This window comes from Oncorhynchus mykiss, chromosome 2 (genome assembly GCF_057628025.1).
Source record: "Oncorhynchus mykiss isolate SJ-2025 chromosome 2, ASM5762802v1, whole genome shotgun sequence".
Lineage (NCBI taxonomy): Eukaryota > Metazoa > Chordata > Actinopteri > Salmoniformes > Salmonidae > Oncorhynchus > Oncorhynchus mykiss.
Genome location: NC_143023.1, coordinates 59,735,588 through 59,751,953, shown reverse-complemented (window position 1 = coordinate 59,751,953; position 16,366 = coordinate 59,735,588). Strand labels below are relative to the sequence as shown.

At 41.1% G+C, this 16,366-nt stretch overlaps 1 protein-coding gene and 1 long non-coding RNA gene across 2 annotated transcripts in view; both read right to left on the bottom strand.

Moving 5' to 3' along the window:
- The window catches only part of LOC149985165 (uncharacterized), a 529,398-nt gene that overhangs the window by 230,271 nt on the left and 282,761 nt on the right, over positions 1 to 16,366 (bottom strand). The window lies entirely within an intron of this gene.
- LOC110492752 (metabotropic glutamate receptor 8) overlaps positions 8,996 to 16,366 on the bottom strand; it is a 212,935-nt gene continuing 205,564 nt past the window's right edge. The window contains exons 10-11 of the mRNA XM_021567226.3: positions 12,190 to 12,436; positions 8,996 to 9,573 (exon numbers count right to left, since the gene is read on the bottom strand). Of these exons, the coding sequence (XP_021422901.1) occupies positions 9,524 to 9,573; positions 12,190 to 12,436 (297 nt within the window). The 3' untranslated portion in view covers positions 8,996 to 9,523. The remainder of the gene's footprint in view (positions 9,574 to 12,189; positions 12,437 to 16,366) is intronic.

Genomic DNA, 16,366 nt, shown 5'->3' with positions numbered 1-16,366 from the left:
TATGTGAGTCCATAGATAAATAGTACACTTGATTTAGGCTACATTATTGCATGCTAAATGTTTCTGATCAGTGATAGATGAGCAAATGAATAGTTGAGCTATACCACTTCCACTTATCCAGCCAGAGATCAATTAACCAAATACACAGACAGAGATTCAGTGAAACAAAATCCCATTGATTGATTATCAGACAAATCATAGGCCTTTGGTCGGCAGTAGGACAGGCTACTATGCGAGTGCAATGCAAAATCTACTTGTATAACACGCTTGCAAAATGTTTTGATAAGCTAATATATGAGCAAACTAGAATAAAGACGATCATCACCACTCACCTCAAGTTAGCTAACATTTCCTCAGCCTAAGTTTGACAAAAAAAAAATCAAACGGAGATTCAGTGAGAACAAAAATCTGACATTGATTGATTTATCTGTAGAAGTCCCCCACACTTGTCTCAAAGCAGACTAATGGCTATTTCCTCCTTTCCTCACTCCGCTGGCAACTGCCTTTTTGTTCTCGACACCAGTTTAAATGAATATGACCTAATGTTTTCTAGAAATCTGTCTTTTTTTTCAGGTTTGGGCTAATTTATTTTCTGTGACTTCGGACCAGGCCTGGGCTCAGGCTTCAGCTCACCGTGCTTGTGTCCGACCGTGATCGAGTTTTCAGTCCCCTGTGCAGTCCAGCAGTGTCAATTATGCGTGTGCTTTGAATTTTTTGGCAACTTTGTGTGAAGTAAATACACTAGGCTAAAGGCTTCCAAGTGACAACCTGCTTGGATAATATGCCATTACATTTTTTGCCAATATGCTGCTGCGCTTGTGTATTTGTGGAATTGCATCATTGGTAGAAAATGTAATTTCCGGGGTCTGGTAAGTTTTTTTGGGGGGGTGAAGAGTGCTCACAGAAAAATCCCGGGATCCCGGTTACCGGTGTTAATCCCTACTGCAGAGGCTGGATTGTTAGTCATTGTGCATATCATTGTGAATTATCCCAATGCATCATAGCCATCCTGAGGGTTAACCCCATTTAACTCAAATTTCAACCCATCAATTAAAACCCATCAAAAATACCTCTTTGCATTCACATGTTCAGGAGAAAAAAGCAAAGGTCTGAAGCGAAGTAAGAATGTACCATTACGAGAGGGCCATGTTTGGTGTTTGAGATAAAACTGAGAATGCCCAACCTTTTCCAGCCAAGCACCACACTATCAGTCACGGTGCAGCAAAGAGGCCATCTGGGATTTACTTGGCCTGATGGCTGCTCAGCCAATTGATCCATTGGCAATTCAAAGAGAGGCTGTGACCCTTCCCCAGCCTCCCTTCTCAATCCGGGCTCAGACATGAAAGAGGTGTGCTCCAAAGGACTGTTGCCAGAGTCCACCATAAATCGATAACTCAGATTATCGGCAGAACTTCAAAAATAAACTTCCATTGTACTAAAGTCAACCTTGGTTGGCATGACGAAATGTATGTTTCTAATGACGGCATAGAAAGACCTGGGGTTCTTCTTATAAGACTTGGAAAGCTAATGTTGACCCATTAGAATTATACAACAGTTGACAGGGGTAGTTTTACTGGATAAAATGCATTTGTGGCTTGAATATTGTTTTCTTATTAAGTTGACGGTAGAGAACTTGATAGACAGCTTGGGGCTGCAATGTTTAGTGAATGCTAAGAACATCCATTCAATTTCTTATTTATTGGCATTGGAACTGAAGGCTACAGTGTCAGGAGATTTTGCATCATTTAATTCATGTAAAGTTCTTTTTGATGTTTTTTTAAATATCATCTCTATTCAACAACCCCGGACTCACAAGATGCCCGTTTACCAGGAACTGCTCGTTTTCTCAACTCACAGTAGGTTTTATGTTACAAAATGGATGCAATTTATGAAATATCTATGGGAGGAAATGCCCGTTTTTAGGAAAGGTTGAAATGCATGTCTAATTGATCTCTATTCACCCAGATCTCCATACTCCCAAGAGTGACACACAGTGTCATTAGAGTAGTGTAAGCTCTCAGTGTTTAATTGGCTGAGTGGACACCCATGCAGGAGCATGGAGGAAGTGCTTAGTAGCAGAAACCTCCAGTATGTCTGTCAAAGAGCCAATTAAGCTTATGGTGCAGGATCCTCTGTCTTCCTCACTAAAAGAGCTCACTACAGGTAAAGAGAGGGACAAGAAGATTAATCCAAACACTGCACTTGTTAATTGGCCCCCTATCTTACTGTAGGCATAACTACTTATTTGTTGTTGTCACTGGTATAAAATATCACTACAGGTAAGACCAATATGGGGGTAGTCTATATGTGGAGTTGGTTCCGCAAACACTACACAACCAAAAGTATGTGGACACCAGCATGTCGAATATCTCATTCCAAAATCATGGGCATTAATATGGAGTTGGTCCACCCTTTGCTGCTATAACAACCTCTACTCTTCTGGGAAGGATTTCCACTAGATGTTGGAACATTGCTGTGGGGACATTCTTCCATTCAGCCACAAGAGCATTAGTGTGGCCGGGGAGTGATTTTGGCCGATTAGGCCTGGCTCGCAGTCGGCATTCCAATTCCAAGGTGTTAGATGGGATTGAGTTCAGGGCTCTGTGCAGGACAGTCAAATTCTTCAAATGCGATCTCAACAAACCTCGCTTTGTTTTTGTTTTGACCTCGCTTTGTACACTTGGGCATTGTCATGCTGAAATAGGAAAGTGCCTTCCCCAAACTGTTGCACAGAATTGTCTAGAATGTCATTGTATGTTGTAGAGTTAAGATTTCCCTTCACTGGAAATAAGGGGCCTAGCCCGAACCATGAAAAACAGTCCCAGACCATTAATCCTCCTCCACCAAACTTTACAGTTGTCACTATGTATTCGGGCAGGTAGCGTCCTCCTGGCATTCGCCAATTGGCCCTCCTGGCATCCTCCTATTGGCATCCACCAATAAAGCTTATTTGGCTCCTAGATGGTGAAGCATGATTCATCACTCTAGAGAACGCATTTCCACTGCTCCACAGTCCAATGGCACAAGCTTTACACCACACTAGCCGACACTTCGCATTGCATGTGGTGAAATTTGACAAACTGACTTGGAAAGGTCGCATCCATTGACGGTGCCATGTTGAAAGTCACTGAGCTCTTCAGTAAGACCATTCTACTGCCAATGTTTGTCTATGGAGATCGCATGGCTGTGTGCTGGATTTTATACACCTGTCAGCAATGGGTGTGGCTGAAGTAGCCAAATCCACTATTTTGAAGGAGTACACATACTTTTGTATATATGGTGCAGTTCCCTGAGGAATAGTGTGCAAAAATAACAATATGCAGGGAGTATTTCTAAAAAGCAGTGATGATACTAGAGACTGCTTGGCTGTCGTAAGTCAGCCAAAACTCTAATAAATCTGAAATGTATAAAATAATATAGCAATTATTGAGCTGAAAAACAGTGTGCGTCTAAGGATTACCATCATCATAACCTGTAAACTTTACAGTGTGAGACATGTCCTTTGCTGTCAGTGTCAAAACTCTTTGAAAGAAAAAAGTGAGACAGAAGTTGACATGTTTAGTTAATGTGATATTCCAATCTACAGTTATCTGCCAAAATAAAGGAAACACCAATATAAAGTATTTTAATGGGGCGTTGTGCCACCACGAGACAGAATAGCTTCAATGCACCTTGGCATAGATTCTACAAGTGTCTGGAACTCTATTGGAGGGATGCAAAGCCATTCTTCCATGAGAAATTCCATAATATGGTGTTTTGTTGATGGTGGTAGTAAACGCTGTCTCAGGCGCCGCTCCAGAATCTCCACAAATTATTCAATTGGGTTGCGATCTGGTGACCGAGACGGCTATGGCATATGGTTTACATCATTTTCATGCTCATCAAACCATTCATTGAACACATGTGCCTTATATATGGGGGCATTGTAATCCTTTGGGGGCAAAGCCACGGTAGCCAAAATAATGGCCAAAGTAGTGGCCTGCCCAGCATTTTTTTTTTTACATGACCATAAGTATGATGGGATGATAATCGATGAATTAACACAGGAACCACACCTGTGTTGAAACACCTGCTTTCAATACATATGTTATATCCCTCATTTACTCAAGTGTTTCCATTATTTTGGCAGTTACCTGTATCTCCTGTGACTACCGTCAATATACTGTACATCACCATTTATGAACATTTACTGATATGGAACGACTGTAGAGAGATAATTTGCAGTTAATGCAAACAGTTAGCAGCAAAATAATAGTAATAATATTTTAATAATACCCACAATATGTGGGTATATGATAAAGATACGTTAAAGATACTGAGTATTTACAGCGCATTTGGAAAGTTTTCAGACCCCTTTACTTTTTCTACATTTTGTCACGTTGCAGCATAAAATGTATTTTAAAAAAATGTCTCTCCTCAATCTCAAAACAATACCACATAATGACAAAACAAAAACATCAGATTTACATAACTATTCAGACCCTTTACTCAGTACTTTGTTGAAGCACCTTTGTCAGCGATTACAGCCTTGAGTCTTCTTTGGTATGACGCTACAATTTTATTTGTCACTTGCGCCGAATACGATGCTTACTTACAAGCCCTTAACCAACAATGCAGTTTTCAGAAAAATAAGTGTTAAGTAAAAAAAATAAAAGTAAAAAATAAAAGTAACAAATGGTAAAATAACAATAGCGAGGCTATATACAGGGGAGTACAGGTACAAAGTCAATGTGCGGGTACACCGGTTAGTCGAGGTAATTGAGGTAATATGTACATGTAGGTAGAGTTAAAGTGACTATTCATAGATAATAAACAGAGAGTAGCTGTTCAGGAGTCTTATGGCATTGGGGTAGAAGTTGTTAGAAGTCTTTTGGACCTAGAATTGGCGCTCCGGTACTACTTGCTGTGCGGTAGCAGAGTGAACAGTCTATGACTAGAGTGGCTGGAGTCTTTGACAATTTTTAGGGCCTTCCTCTGACACTGCCTGATATAGAGGTCCTGGATGGCAGGAAGCTTGGCCCCAGTGATGTACTGTGTGTTCCGCACTATCCTCTGTAGTGCCTTGCGATGAGAATGGGGCATGCTCAGTCCTCCTTTTCCTGTCATCCACAATCATCTTCTTTGTCTTGATCACGTTGAGGGAGAGGTTGTTGTCCTTGCACCACACGGCCAGGTCTCTGACCTCCTCCCTATAGGCTCTCTCATCATTTTCGGTGATCAGGCCTACCACTGTTGTGTCATCGGCAAATGTAATGATGGTGTTGTAGTTGTGCCTGGCCATGAAGTCATGAGTGAACAGGGAGTAGAGGAGGGGACTGAGCGAGCATCCCCGTGGGGCCAAAATATACAAGATGGCACATCTGTATTTGGGGAGTTTCTTCTATTATTCACTGCAGATCCTCTCAAGCTCTGTCAGGTTGGATGGGGAGTGTTGCTGCAAAGATATTTTCATGTCTCTCCAGAGATGTTCGATTGGGTTTAAGTCCGGGCTCTGGCTGGGACTTTGGGTTGTTGTCCTGTTGCAAGGTGAACCTTCACCCCAGTCTGAGGTCCTGAGCACTTTGGAGCAGGTTTTCATCAAGGATCTCTCTGTACTTTGCTCCGTTCATCTTTGCCTCGATCCTGACTAGTCTCCCAGTCCATGCTGTTGAAAACATCCCCACAGTATGATGCTGCCACCACCATGCTTCACCGTAGGGATGGTGCCAGGTTTTCTCCAGATGTAACGCTTGGCATTCAGGCAAAAGAGTTCAATCTTGGTTTCATCAGACCAGAGAATCTTGTTTCTCATGGTCTGAGAGTCTTTAGGGGCCTTTTGCAAACTCAAAGCTGGCTGTCGTGTGCCTGTCAAGTGACTTCCGTCTGGCAACTATACCATAAAGGCCTACTTGGTGGTATGCTGCAGAAATTTTTGTCCTTCTGGAAGGTTCTCCCATCTCCACAGAGAAACTCTCGATCTTTGTCAGAGTGACCATCGTGTTCTTGGTCACCTGCCTGACCAAGTCCCTTTTCCCCTGATTTCTCAGTTTGGCCGCGTAGCCAGTTCTAGGAAGAGTGTTGGTGGTTCCAAACTTCTTCCATTATCGAATAATGGAGGCCACTGTGTTCTTGGGGACCTTCAATGCTGCAGAAATGCTTTGGTACTTTTCCACAGATCTGTGCCTTGACACAATCCTGTCTCTGAGCTCAACAGACAATTCCTTCAACCTCATGACTTGGTTTTGCTCTAAAATGCACTGTCAACTGTGGGACCTTTTATAGACAGATTTGTGCCTTTCCAAATCATGTCCAATCAATTCAATTTACCACAGGCGGATCAAGTTGTAGAAACATTTCAAGGATGATCAATGGAAACAGGATCCGCCTGAGCTCAATTTCGAGCCTCATAGCAAAGGATCTGAAAACTTATGTAAATGAGGTATTTCTGTTTTTTTATGTTTAATTAATTAGCGAACATTTCTAAAAGCCTGTTTTTGCTTTGACATTATGGGGGAATGTGTGTAGATTGTTGGGGAAGTGTTTATTTAATCAAGTTTAGAATAAGACATGACAAAATTAGGAAAAAGTCAAGGGGTATGAAAACTTTCCAAAAGCACTGTATGTTTGCATCTGTTTCTGAGGACAAGCACTCATGTTCTCTCAGCTTCATCTAGTGAAATTAGATCATCAACCAGGGAAAAGTATGCATCGAATGCCAATGGAATTCATCACTCAAACTTTATACCTAGCTTCCTTTCTTCAGTAGAAAATGCAGAAATATTCATTACATGGTTCAGAAGTTTTCACTTGTAGCTTTTATTGATCCTGCTACGCCTGTACCAATGGCTGTATTGATTCCCTTAATTGGTTTTCAAAATTCTGGCACATACGGCACCTTGCAAAAGTATTCATCCCCCTTGGCATTTTAACCAATTTTTCCTGCATTACAACCTGTAATTTAAATAGATTTTTATTTGAATTTCATGCCATGGACATACACAAAATAGTCCAAATTGGTGAAGTGAAATAACTTGTTTCAAAAAATTCTAAAAAGAAAAACGGAAAAGTGGTGTGTGCATATGTATTCACCCCCTTTGCTATGAAGCCCCTAAATAAGATCTGGTGCAACCAATTACCTTCAGAAGTCACATAATTAGCTAAATAAAGTTCACCTGTGTGCAATCTAAGTGTCAAATGATCTGTCATATGATCTCAGTATATATACAGCTGTTCTAAAAGCCCCCAGAATCTGCAACACCATTAAGCAAGGGGCATCACCAAGCAACCGGCACCATGAAGACCGACGAGCTCTCCAAACAGGCCATGGACAAAGTTGTGGTGAAGTACAGATCAGGGTTGGGTTATAAAAAAAATATCAGAAGCTTTGAACATCCCATGGAGCACCATTAAATCCATTATAAAAAATGGATAGAATATGGTACCACAACAAACCTGCCAAGAGAGGGCCGCACACCAAAACTCAGACCAGGCAAGGAGGGCATTAATCAGAGAGGCAACAAAGAGGCCAAATATAACCCTGAAGGAGCTGCAAAGATCCACAGCGGTGATTGGCGTATCTGTCCATGGACCACTTTAAGCCATCAACTCCACAGAGCTGGGCTTTACGGAAGAGTGGCCAGAGAAAAGCCATTGCTTAAATAAAAAATAAGCAAAAAATGTTTGGTGTTCGCCAAAAGGCTTGTGGGAGACTCCCCAAACACACGGAAGAAGGTACTCTGGTCAGATGAGACAAAAATGTAGTTTTTTTTGTCCAGTAAGGAAAACGCTATGTCTGGCGCAAACCCAACACCTCGCATCACCTCGAGAACACCATCCCCACAGTGAAGCACGGTGGTGGCAGCATCATGCTGTGGGGATGTTTTTCCTCGGCAGGGACTGGGAAACGGGTCAGACTTGAAGGAATGATGGATGGTACTAAATACAGGGAAATTCTTGAGGGAAACCTGTTTCAGTCTTCCAGAGATTTGAGACTGGGACGGAGGCTCACCTTCCAGCAGGACAGTGACCCTAAGCATACTGCTAAAACAACACTGTGGTTTAAGGGGAAACATTTAAATGTCTTGGAATGGCCTAGTCAAAGCCCAGACCTCAATCCAATTGAGAATCTGTGGTATGAATTAAAGACTGCTGTACACCATCGGAACCCATCCAACTTGAAGGAGCTGGTGCTTTGACTTTGGGTGAGTGAATAGTTATCCACACTCAAGTTCAGATTTTTTTGTCTTATTTCTTGTTTGTTACACACAACAACAACAAAATTGCATCTTCAAAGTGGTAGGCATGTTGTTTAAATCAAATGATACAAACCCCCCTGAAATTATATTTTGTAAGGAAACTAAATAGGAAAAATGCCAAGGGGGGTGAATACTTTCGCAAGCCACTGTACTGTTTTTTGGCACTCATTTGTGCTATTTTGAACAGGACAAAAACATAATGTAACAAAAATGATATGAGAGAGAAGGAAATCCGAAACACAAAAGTAGAAAATGTTGCAATGCAGTAGTAATTGCAATTGAATATTCAATTCAATTCCAATTACTACTGAGGCAGTTTACGGTAGAGAAATTAATATTAAATTCTCTGGCAGTCCAAAAGTCAGTCCAGCCCCATTTTTTTTTCTCAGGTTTAAGTAAAATGTTAAAACTAAACATTTGCATTATGTTCACAGTAATACTCAAATTATTTTGCCACGACTGTATATAGTTTGCTTCAGGGGAAATCCTACAGCAATATTGTTTGTTTTGATTTGAGACCATGGAGTTTTTGGGGTGCTCTAGATATTTTTCATAGTTTGCTTTAAGGCTTCATACATTCTTAACATAATTTGCCTACTTACCATCCTGGTGTATTTTGGATGTGTGCTCAATTCAGGTCAAGGCCATCACATAACTGTTATGCCTTATGGATGATGCATTGGGTATCATTTCCATCTAAATTGAGGTAAACCACATACATCATATCCCACTCTCATATTTAACCTCATCCAACAATCCTAAACATTTCCAAAACATTCCTTTATTATAAATAAAGTATTTGTATAAAAATGTGCATGCTTAAACCATTGCATTTACAGATTTCACAACTCAAGGCTACAATTCAGTTAGCTGATACAGAGACAAACTCATCTCGCAATGTAGTTCAGACGACGTAAGACACGAATGAGAAATCTTCACAACCACAAAATACATAAAATTAGAATAACAAACTAACTAACATGGTTGATCGCAACAATTTCTATTTAAATTCTCTTTTGTTTTCCTCTTCTGTTCCCCACCCTCATTTTGTCAAGTCTCTTGAATTGTTTGTTTAGTGTTTTGTCTGCTTCCAGCAGGCCCATTAGCTCTGTCTGTGAACATGAAAGAGCAGACATATTTATGTTGACTGCCATGCTCTCAGTCGTTATTTGGACTCTGAGCAATATCAATGTCTCATGCTTGTTGTAACGCCCTGTCATGGGCGAATCTGACACATCCAAGTCTGCATGTGGAATTCCTCAGTAATTCTCTATTCAGTGCTTCTCTCTTCAGATGGCATGATTGGTGTAGCTGACATACTTTGTTTTGGTTGATGGCACTATAAAAAGGCAAAAATAGAGAAGATGTTAGTTTCCTGGAGTGTAGTCCCTCTGTACTCAATTTACTGTTTCAGTCCTTCCCTTAATGCATTATCCCATAATCGAACAGTCTCGATGGAATGTTGAGGATACTATGGCTTTCCACCATCAACGTAAACTAGAACAGTTGGCTATGTGGACTAATCACTCACAATGAAATTACATTTTGAGATGTATTCATGTATTCATTTGTGAAATTCTCCACAATTAGGCAAAAAGGCAACAAATTAGAAAGCAAAGCAAATCAAATCTTATTGGTCACATACGCATGGTTAGCATATGTTAATGCGAGTGCAGAGAAATGCTTGTTCTTCTAGTTCCAACAGTGCAATAATATCTAACAAGTAATCTAACAATTCCCCAACAAACACCTAATACACACAAACCTAACAAGTAACATTTCTTCAGCCTCCTGAGGTTGAAGAGGCGCTGTTGCACCTTCTTCATCACACTGTCTGTGTGGTTGGACCATTTCAGTTTGTCTGTGATGTGTAAGCTTCGATGTGGATAGGGGGGTGTTCCCTCTGCTGTTTCCTGAAGTCCACGATCATCTCCTTTGTTTTGTTGACTTGTTACCAAGTGTAAATGTTCTACTCACGTCAGCCACTGAGGAGAGCAGGGGGCCGCAGTCTTGGTTGGCGATCCACAAAGGTGGCACTGTATTATCCTCAAAACCGACTATCCTACCGATCCTTGACTTTGGCGATGTCATTTACAAAATAGCCTCCAACACTCTACTCAGCAAATTGGATGCAATCTATCACAGTGCCATCTGTTTTGTCTCCAAAGCCCCATATACCACCCTCCACTGCGACCTGTATGCTCTCGTTGACTGGCCCTTGCTTCATATTCATCACCAAACCCACTGGCTCAGGGTCATCTATAAGTCTTTACTAGGTAAAGCCCCACCTTACTCACTAGTCACCATAGCAGCACCCACCCGTAGCACGTGCTCCAGCAGGTATATTTCACTGGTCACCCCCAAAGCCAATTCCTACTTTGGCCGCCTTCCGTTCCAGTTCTCTGCTGACAATGACTGGAACGAATTGCAAAAATCACTGAAGCTGGAGACTCATATCTCCCTCACTAACTTATAGCATCAGCTCTCAGAGCAGCTCACAGATCATTGCACCTGTACATAGCCCATCTGTAAATAGCCCATCCAACTACCTACCTCATCCCCGTATTGCTTTTTTGCTCCTTTGCACCCCAGTATCTCGACTTGCACATTTATCTTCTGCACACCTTTCACTCCAGAGTTAATTTTTAAATTGTAATTACTTCGCCACTACGGCCTATTTATTGCCTTATACCGCCCCAATCTTACCTCATTTGCATACTGTATATAGATTTGTTCTATTGTGTTATTGACTGTACATTTGTTTATTCCATGTGTAACTCTGTGTTGTTGTTTGTGTTGCTGTGACTATAACTGACGAGAATTCTCTTGGTAGGTAGAATGGCCAACATTTGATTGTAAGGAATTCTAGGTCGGGTGAGCAGACTTGAGTTCCTGTATGTTGTTATGATTACACCAAGAGTTAATAATCATAAAGCATACAACCCCTCCCTTCCTCTTCCCAGAGAGTTGTTTATCTCTGTCAGCGCAATGCACGGAGATGCCTGGTGGCTGAACTGATTCCGACCACGTATCCCAAGAGAGCCATGTTTCCGTGAAACAGACAATGTTACAATCTCTGATGTCTCTCTGGAAGGCAACCTACGCTTCAAATTTCGTTGTTGTTAAGAGACTGGACATTGGCGAGTAGTATACTCGGGAGCGGAGATCGATGTGCCCATTTTCGAACCTTGACCAGAAGACCGCTCCGTCTGCCCCTTTTGTGTTGCCGTTGTTTTCGCTCAGCTGCTGGGACTAGATCCATTGTCCTGGGTGGTGGTCTGGAGAGAGGATCTGCTTCGGGAAAGTCGTATTCCTGGTCGTAATGTTGGTAGGTTGACGTTGCTCTTGTATCTAATAGTTCTTCCCGGCTGTATGCAATAAGCCTTAAGATTTCCTGGGGTAACATTGTAAGAAATAATACATTAAAAAAACTAAATACTGCATAGTTTCCTAAGAAAGCGAAGCGAGGAAACCATCTCTGTCGGCGCCATCTCACCTCAGCACCTTAGCGGTTCAGTGAAATGAGAAGCTGACGAGATATGCATTTAAGCAAAGTATTAGATATCAAACTGTGCGGTCAGCACAATCATGTTAAGTAAACAACAGGATGCTGGCCTGTATGAAACTTCTGCTAATGGAATCTGAAAGGGCTTTGAAGTCTAAAACTAGTCGATGAAAAGTTATGCCTAATCTGTTCTCAGGTGTCTTTTTAAACTATCTTAGACGAGAGCATACAAATTATTTTCTACAAGCTGATTTCAACAACGATACTATACTATAGATATAGCTGAGGAACTGTGGTTGATTTTACTGTATGTAGAAGGCCGGTTGCCTGTTGTCTGTGGTTGTACCTAACATAAGCTATACCCTCTACAAAAATAAACTTAAAGGTGAAAAAAAATGGGGGCGGAGGAATAATATGTTACGAAGTAAGGGATCACGTCTTTATACTCACTACTGGCATCCATGCCCTCGCAGATTTCTGTCTTCACCTCTCCGTTGGGTCGCTCGGAGGCCAGCTGGGACAGCTTGCTGGTCATGGTAGCGACGGTGACGATGGCCTTGAAGGTGCGCTTGCGCTTGGGAACATTCTGCTCCGGGTGGAAGATGATGATGTAGACCTTGGGCATGTAGAGCATCCCCAGAGAGACGGAGGCGCTCAGGCTGAGGGAGATGGTCAGCGTGGCTGTCTGGATGTACATCTGACGAGAGACAGATTGAGAGAGAAAGAGATGGAGAGATCAGTCAATGAGTCTGAGGTGCTTCAAAGAGAGTCCTGGGGAGATAAACATGTGTGATCCCTGACACAACAAACTTAGAAAAGAGGGATCCAAAAGGGTTATTTGGCTGTCCGCGTATAACTCTTTTTGGATCCAGGTAGAACCCTTTTGGGTTCCATGTAGAATCCTCTTTGGAAAGGGCTCTAAACGCAACCTCAAAAGGTTCTAACTGGAGCCAAAAAGGGTTCTTCAAAGGGTTCTCCTATGGGGACAGCCAAAGAACCCTTTTAGGCTCTAGATAGCACCTTTTTTTCTAAGAGCAGCTTGAATTAATCCAATCACATTGTAACACATTACAGATTTTATTTGTATTTGGCAATTGCTTTTTTTCTGAGGACATAATAGTGAGGTCTATTGAGCGTACTGGGAACAAACTCAAAACACCAGTACACAACCTAGTTGCTGTTCACTTGTCATGCACATTGTGTTCCAACTTAGTATCACAGATTGTGAAATAAATATACATTTCTTATTGGAAATTCATGACAGGCAAACAAACTTTTTTGTGTGTGCAGTACACGACGTTGTATTCAGTGCATTTCAATCCCAGATAAAAAAGAGTAGGTTGGAAGAAATGGGTGGGAATATAATGCAACCTTCTATCATCCCAAACATTGTGTATTTGAATCACATCATGGACAACTTTAGCATTTTATCTAATTAACAACTTTGCAACAATTTGCTACTTTTTAACTCCTAGCTAACCCTCACCCTAACCTACCCCTTTTACTACTTAGATAGCATGTTACCTAACCCTAACCTTAACACCTAACCATAACCCCTAAACCTAATCCCTAACCCCACCCCTAGTTTAGCTAACAGTAGCCACCTAGCTAGCCTAGCTAACGTTAGCCACTTAGCTAACATAGCTAAAATTAGCCACAACAAATTGAAATTTGTGTAATGTACATTAATATGCTATGAAGAATGAAAATCATGTAATACATACGAAATGCGTTTTGAAGAAAATAGTATAATACACACAAAAAAGTGTGCCTGTCACAAATTTCCAATAAGTAATTTGTGTCTATTTCACAATGATCTGTGATAGTGTGTTCACATGGAACATTCAAACTTGCAGTACACTATTCAGGTTTCTTGTAACCACTTAAATCAAACCCATCCAACCACTGACAACCCAGGTGAGGTACCCCGACGGCATGTACACAATTCTACTCTTCTCCCACCTGTTGAACTTAACCAAGCATTACAAGCTCATGTTTCATTGACTTATTTCCAATGTTACAGTACACCCCCAAGAGGCTGAGAGAAAATAACCGCTTATGCGAACACATCTGCACACATGCCAAACACTCCGGCTCCTGCTTAGATACCACCTGAGTAGTCATAGCAACAGCATTAAGAAAATTCAACACAACCAATGGCACTCTCACTGAGCAGTAAACTGACAGTGAGAATTCTCAGAGGGTATTTGCTCAGCCATATCTGTACATTTGGTGTGGCAGAGAATGAAGAGGAACTGGCAACAGGTGGCACATCTCGCTTAAGTCTGAACATCTCCACAGTGGAAGCCATTCCATCACACATCAAGGTATCATTCTGAGAATGTATGGTAGACATTCAAGCATAAAGCCATTTAGAGGGCCTCAAGACAAACATCTAGGAATGATTTATATTGTGAGAACAAAGCTTATATTACACACTGTCGGGCGTAGATTTCGAGGTCAGCCATATTGGTGCACAAACATGAAGCCACACTTACATAGGTGATGTAAATACTATCCCGTGGCTCAAACCCCTTAAGGTTATCTTACAAGGCCCAGTGCAGTCAAAAACACGATTTACCTGTGTTGTATTTATATTTCCACATTATGAGGTTGGAATAATAATAATACAATTATGATAATACCCTTTTAGTGTAAGAGTTGTTTGAAAAGACTGCTTGAAATATCAGCCTTTCTTTTTGCGGGATGGAGTTTCTAAATTAGTTAGAGTTTCAATAAGACCAATAAGAAATAGAGTTCCAAACCTCTCTGCCATTAGCAGCTAGTTTTCAGTTTACCCCTCCCCACTCAGAACATTTAAATTGAAATAATCACAGTAAGGTACTTCATTGTTACCCAGAAATGATTTGATATTGAGATAAATTGGACCTTTAAGTTAATATTTTGACTGCAGAGTGTTTTCCAGTGGGTCTCCAATTGGGTCTGGTGGCAAGTCCTAGTTTGAACCAGTTCAGCAGCTTCTTTAGATCTATAATAAGAGTGATGGGGTCCGCTTCAAAAGGCAAGAACTGAGGAACAATCACCTTCTGTTTTAGGTCAGCCAGGAATCTGGGGCATGAAGCTCAGTGACATTTATCACCTGAACCTGCTGAGGTGGCTATTGCAGAGATAGGAGAGAATGACTAATAAACACGTCACAAGCACATGGTCATATGCAGACTGTTTGGAATGGTAGTGTGTGTGGGGGGGGGGGGGGGGGGGTAGCAGGAGTCTAATTGAATGTACAGGTAGGTAGAGATATACACTGAACAAAAAGCTGAAATAAAAGTTTCCCGAAATGTTCCATACACACAAAAAGCTTATTTCTCTAAAAGTTTGTGCACAAATTTGTTTACATCCCTGTTTGTGAGCATTTCTCCTTTTCCAAGATAATCTGTCCACTTGAAAGGTGTGGCATATCAAGATTAAGTAACGTCCACCACAGCTGTTGAATATTCAATTGATGCCGCCATCAATGTCATTTCAGAGAATTTGGCAGTACGTTTAACTGGCTTCACAACCACAGACCACTCCAGCCCAGGACCTCAACATTCTGCTTTTTCACCTGCAGGATCATCTGAGACCAGCCACCCGGACAGCTGATTAAACTCTGGGTTTGTACCACTGAAGAATTTCAGAAACCGTCTCAGGGAAGCTCATCTGCGTGCTCGTCTTCCTGAACAGGGTCTTGCCCTGACTGCAATTCGGAGTCATAACCAACTTTATTGGGCAAATGTTCACCTTCAATGGCACACTGGAGAAGTGTGCTCTTCACGGATGAATCCCGGTTTCAACTGTACCAGGCAGATGGCAGTACAGCGTCATGTGGGTGAGCAGTTTGCTGATGTTAACATTGTGAACAGTGCCCCATGGTAGTGGTGGGGTTATGGTATGGGCAGGCATAAGCTAGGGACAATGAACAAAATTGTATTTTATCGATGGCAATTTGAATGCACAGAGATACCATGACGAGCTCCTGAAGCCCACTGTCGTGCCATTCATCCGCTGGCATCACCTCATGTTTCAGCATGATAATGCACAGCCCAACCATCCTTAACTCCATGCCAACTCATGAAAAAAAGTACATTTAAAATATATTTTTAGATAATTAAGATATGTGAAATATTTCAAAAATATATATATTTTCTTTAATACATTTTAAATACATTCTAACATATATTACAGAATATATTGAAATTGTATTATAAAATGAATATGATAAAATATGTACATTTCCTCAGAAAATGTATTTAATTCATTTTTAATAATATAAATCAATATATTTGGTGACTATATTTATAATATGTATTTTGAAATGTTGTGTAAAATATTAAATAATATTTGGATTTAAAAACAACATAAGACAATCTCGCACGACAATACATCTCGTGGGAGGCCAAAAAGCACTACAACAAAGCCACATCCTCAACAAGCCACAGCTCCAAGTCTTCCAATAGGCTGCCGAAACTACTATATATTTTGTCAAAATGCATTTTTATTGTACTTCAAACATACCAAAAGCATAACAATGTTGAATATTAATGCTCCAGATACTCCAGATATCTCAACTAGTCTAAAGAAGGCCAGATTTATTGCTTCTTTAATCAGAACACAGTTTTCAGCTGTG